General features: G+C 32.5%; 1 protein-coding gene across 1 annotated transcript; it reads right to left on the reverse strand.

Annotated features, from left to right (window-relative positions):
- Window positions 1-1,091: 1,091 nt before the first annotated feature.
- LOC127128995 (uncharacterized) lies at window positions 1,092-2,919 on the reverse strand. Its single transcript, XM_051058333.1, has 2 exons — window positions 2,171-2,919; window positions 1,092-2,044 (listed from the first exon to the last, which is right to left on the reverse strand). Exons 1-2 carry the CDS (start codon window positions 2,594-2,596, stop codon window positions 2,033-2,035), a joined length of 438 nt encoding a protein of 145 aa, XP_050914290.1. The 5' UTR covers window positions 2,597-2,919; the 3' UTR covers window positions 1,092-2,032.
- Between the last annotated feature and the right edge of the window lie 2,478 nt (window positions 2,920-5,397).

A 5,397-nucleotide genomic window follows, 5' to 3' on the forward strand; every position in this document is an offset into this window, starting at 1 on the left:
CAATTTATCATAAAAATTAACAGGCAAATTTTGGGGTATGACAGGTTCGATCTCCATTCCGGTTTTTAAAACATTGATATAAACACTTGTATTATTAGAGAATATAATTTTATTTTTTGTATTTTATTAATTATTAATTAGTTTCTTGAGTGATAATTATTATTTAAAAATAATTTTATTAATTATTAATTATTCTTATTTTATTAAATATTTAGTTTTTTATTTTTTATTAAATAAATATCATGCGAAATAGAAATTACATGGATTTTTTTTGAAAAAAGAATTATTAGTGGCGTATTTTCTACGTCGCTATTGATAATTTTATGCCGTGAATTTCACGTGGCTACCTAATTTACAATGACCCATATTCTCTCTATATCTAGATATTGCAGTGTGGTGGAGTCTATTTTTTAGCGACGTGAATATCATGCCACAATTTGGTGGCATGTTTTTCACATGATAGTGTGGTGCAATCTAATTTTTAGCAACGTGAATATCATGCCATAGTTTTGTGACTCTTCTCCACATGCCTTCACTTGATTAACTAATCGAGTGATTCTTGTTGTGAAACTGTTGATTGTCTCCTTTTCTTCCATTTGAAACAATTCACATTGACAATTGTGACTTTGTGAGTTTTGTAACCTCGCCACCTTTGTCTTGTCAGCCCTTGTGTATGCCTTCTCTAAGATTTCTCACGCTTTCCTTGACGATTCGCAATCACCAAATCTCTCAAAATTGTTAGGGATTTAAAATAGTGTCTTGAAATCTTTCTTCTTCTCTTCCTTATGTGTTTCTTTCTATGCATCTGTTGCACCTTCGATAAAAGGAATCACCCAATTCTTGATCCCTTTAAGAATATCTTGGTAACCAAACAACATTTTCATTTGTTTCACTATTTGTCATAATTATTCGTATTAAGGATGTGTAGGTTTGCAGGAGTTCTTTCATTAAAATTCATATTTCACGCTAGATGTTTGTGGATCCGAATAAAGCTCTTGATGCAAAATGTTGGAACTTGGAACTACAAGATTGCTGAATGATGGAGAAAATTAGAGTGTGGAGAGGGAAATAGGAAATTAAGAGAGAGATAATTGAGGGTGAAAATATTTTCATTAACTAAGATGAAGATGCCTCCATGACATTTATACAAACAATACAAAAGTGATTAAGACACAATACACACAATTACATAACTGAAAACAAAAAAACTAGGGCATGTAATCGATTACACAAAACCCGTAACCGATTACGGCTGACACTAAAATAAATCTCCTTTAAATGGTAACCGGTTACATGCAGATATTAATCAGTTACAGCTACGAAATTTTCATTGTTTCTTCAACTTAGAAGTGTCTTTGATCTTGCTGTAACCAGTTAGACCTTCGTGTTATCCGGTTACAACACTTGAATTATCAAAAATACTTTTAACAAAAGTGTGTATAAAAATTTTAGAATGATCATTCTTTAAAAAAAATTAAAAGATAAAAATGAAATATGAGATATTTAGGAGGAACATAAACATATCTATCGCGTTTTTTTTTTATATAATGTTTTTGCCACAAAAGTGTTATTTGTCAAAAAAATTTTTTTTAGCATTTTTGTATTGTAAGTTCTATCGATAATCAAAATACTATATTATTAAAAAAAAAATACTTATAAGCTAATAACCAATTGTTTATTATGTTGGGCATTTGTATGAATTCTAACCATCTTAGAAGTAATTATATAACATATTGGAGATTTATTTAAATTGAAAATAACTGGTTAAACTTACAATAATAGAACAAATTTTAGTTCACTGCGATAGACTAATAAATAAAGTTTCCCATGATAGATTCAAAGTTGTTGTTTAACAAGAATATGAAAACTCCAAAGTTGACTTTTGGAATGACAATGATTGAACTCAGAAAAACGGAGAATAACCTTGATTGTTCTTTTCTTTGTTAAGAAATTGATCACTGCTTTGATAATGTTTTGAAATCACTAATGATTGTCTTCCTTTAAATTAGGTTAACAAAAATAACCCTAAAATTTATCCGGCTTTCTGCGATAAAATGATGCATTAGATTATTATTTGTCGCATTATTCGAGACTACATTCTAAAAATTGATCCAAAAGTTACAAAAAGGCCATTGGTGTAAAAAATTGTGCAAAAAGATGGGAAAACTACCTGAAATGAAAACTGTCGAAAAATGTCTGACCCACCCATACCCGTCGTCGGGCCCGAACCTCCGCAGTCAACCCGTCGTCGTACAACACCGTCGATGACCTGCGGTTGTACAGTGTTGTGCCTCCGCAGAACCCTTTCGACACAGATAACGCCTGCCGCAGCCATTGGCCCGTGATGCGACACTGAACTCCGGCTCCAGCCATCACGGCATCGCCCAACCGCCGTAACTTTGTCGTGCGCACCCCGCGAACATTGTTTACCTCTATCGCGACATGGCCTGCCACAGGTGCGGCACCGTTCGTCTTCCGCAACCATCGTGACGCGGTTTCGCGACCCCTGGTCGCCGTCATCACGACGCAACACAGTTGTCGCAGCTCCGCCACCCGACCCTCCTTCTGCGATCTTGCAGTCGTCGACTTCCGCCATCGCGGCGCGACCCGGCTGTTGCTCCGCCGTACGGCCCCATCTCCGAATTTCTACGATCGTCAACTACCATTACGACCCAGCCTGGTCGCTGCCTCTCCTCCGCCCGTCCACCTTCTCTAACCTTCTCTAAGACTCAATTTTTTTTTATTTCTTTTGAATCTAATTTTTGAAAATTTTGTTTTTTCTAACTTTTGAAAATTTTGGGAAAATTACACGGTTCGTACAATTTTACAGAAATTGGAAAAACTGAAATGTACAAAAAAATGTTCCAATTTCTACACCGTACTCACAACGATCCACAATCTTATCACATAAAATTCACAACTCACATCAATACATCCTCTCTCTCTCTCTCTCTCTCTCTCTATATATATATATATATATATATATATATATATATATATATATATATATATATATATATATATATATATATATATTTAGGATCAAATGACAACAATGTGTCAAATTTAGTAGTATGACACATCTGACAACTCTTCACCACACATCCATATAACAAAATTCACAGTTGGATTGAAAACTATTATCATATAGATCATCTTTAGAAAATTTAACATCAATCAAAAATCATTTGATATGTCAACAAGATACATAAAAATTAACATCTTACAAAACTTTACCAAAACCGTTAATTTTGATATATATCGTTAACATATCAAATGATTTTCGATGGATGTTAAATTTTATAGAGATGATCTATATGAGAACGATGGATTTTGTTATGCGGATATGTGGTAAAGAGTTATCAGATGTGTCATGTTACTAAATTTGACACTTTAATTTCATTTGATCATGACCTATATATATCACTAACAAACCATTTACGGTGACCATATATGATTCATCCCAAATCTCATTTGGTTACCACATTTACGCAAAGAAACAAAACTATTTATTTGATACCAATGGCAATTTTTCCCAACCCCATTTGGCCAACATAATAATATACATTGACAAAATATTCCTTCAATCAATGCCAATAAGGTTTTACCCAAATCACATTTGGCCAAACATACCAAACAATTACAGGAAATCAAAGAAAGTTCTAAAATCACTCATGACGCCAACTTGACTGGTTTGCTCACCTTGAACTTCAATTTCTGCATCAAATTCATCAGCCAAACAGCTTGATAAGCTGACAAAGCACCAACTATATATCCAACTTCACATGTTGACAATGCAACCACTAGTTGCTTCTTGGAACACCAAGAAATAGGATCCCCCAGATACATATACATGTATCATGTAGTACTTCTTATGTCCACTTTATCCTCACACCATTCATAGTCTGAGTAGCAAATCAACTCAGCATCACCAGATACTCTACATGGAAACAAAATCTCATGCCTCAATGTTGCTTTAACATACCTCAGACTCCTGAATGCAGCTTGGTAATGTGACCACTTTAGTTTACTCATATATTAATATATATAATTTTATTGTTTTTTTTACAAACTAAAACATTGATTTTCACTAAAAACTAGTAAAAAAATTCGTGCCTACGCATGAGTTCTCGTCTGATACACACCTTTTTTTCACATATATATGAACTAGTTGTTTTATTAATAGTTGACTTTTTTCGTATATAAACATTATTTTTATTTTAACATCGTTTATAAAAATATGTGTATCAACGGTACACTTTTTACCATTTATAAAAAAAATTTATCAGCAGTAAACTTTTTCTCTTATAAAATTATTTATATCAAAGGAACATATTCCTATGCCTGAATAACTCAAGCTGCCAAATATAATTCACTGAAGCATCAACATAGATGGCATTGGCATCAAAAATAGATATTGAATTAAACAATTACCACTCCAGTCATTTAGTAGAACAAATCCAAAAACCTTATCAGAGTGAAGAGTGAATTCATGTTATTTATCTCTTCTTAGATTTTAATCTCTCTCCACAATATGCATTCTTTTAATATCGTCTGCATCTTTGCACCCCCTTTCAATAAGATTTCATTTCTTATGAGCCATATGGACCACATAGTTGCAAAATTGGATTCCCTGCATTAAAAAAACGCACATTCATACCTTCAAAGCATTGGTATCCGTTGGATAAAAATCTGATGGTCCACAAAATACAAATTATAATTTTTGATTTATAATTTAAAATATACAAAATGAATTTTAACATTTCGATCTTGATCAAATGACCACCGTGAATGTGTGCTGCTATAAAAAACAGAGAAACCTGGTCATATAGTTGCATCCAAAATAATAGCTTAAATTTCTCTGTGTTATTCCCTTTCATCTTCGCATAGAAACTAAGCAAATGAGCACCTATAGCTTCTCCATCCATCATCGTAAACACCTTAAGCCACCTAAAGATTCAGCGTCACACGAAAACAGAAATTGTGCAATGGAGAAAGAGGTGAAGATGGGAGTCATCAAGCCCCAAACACAGCGGACACACTAGATCATGATGCTAAGTTTGTAATTTGTTAAGGATCAATTATATTTTTTTCAAGTGACATATCCATTTTATTAAAATCACAACAAACCAATATCACTTCATAAAACCAGAACATAAATTGTTTTTTTTTTATAAACATCAATTTATAAATTGTTAAGGGAAATGCTAACAAATATTTCAAAGACACTCTTTAAAAACTTAAGAAAATAAGTTTCCGAAAATATATGTATTTAATGCATTGAAAATTATAATAATTGATTTTTTTATTTAAAAACTTTAAAAGAATGTCATCGAGGCACTGGTTATCTGACCCAATTGTTAATTCACTTTTGATAAAAATAAATAATTAGACATT

The sequence above is a fragment of the Lathyrus oleraceus genome, chromosome 3 (genome assembly GCF_024323335.1).
Source record: "Lathyrus oleraceus cultivar Zhongwan6 chromosome 3, CAAS_Psat_ZW6_1.0, whole genome shotgun sequence".
In the NCBI taxonomy this organism is placed as follows: domain Eukaryota; kingdom Viridiplantae; phylum Streptophyta; class Magnoliopsida; order Fabales; family Fabaceae; genus Lathyrus; species Lathyrus oleraceus.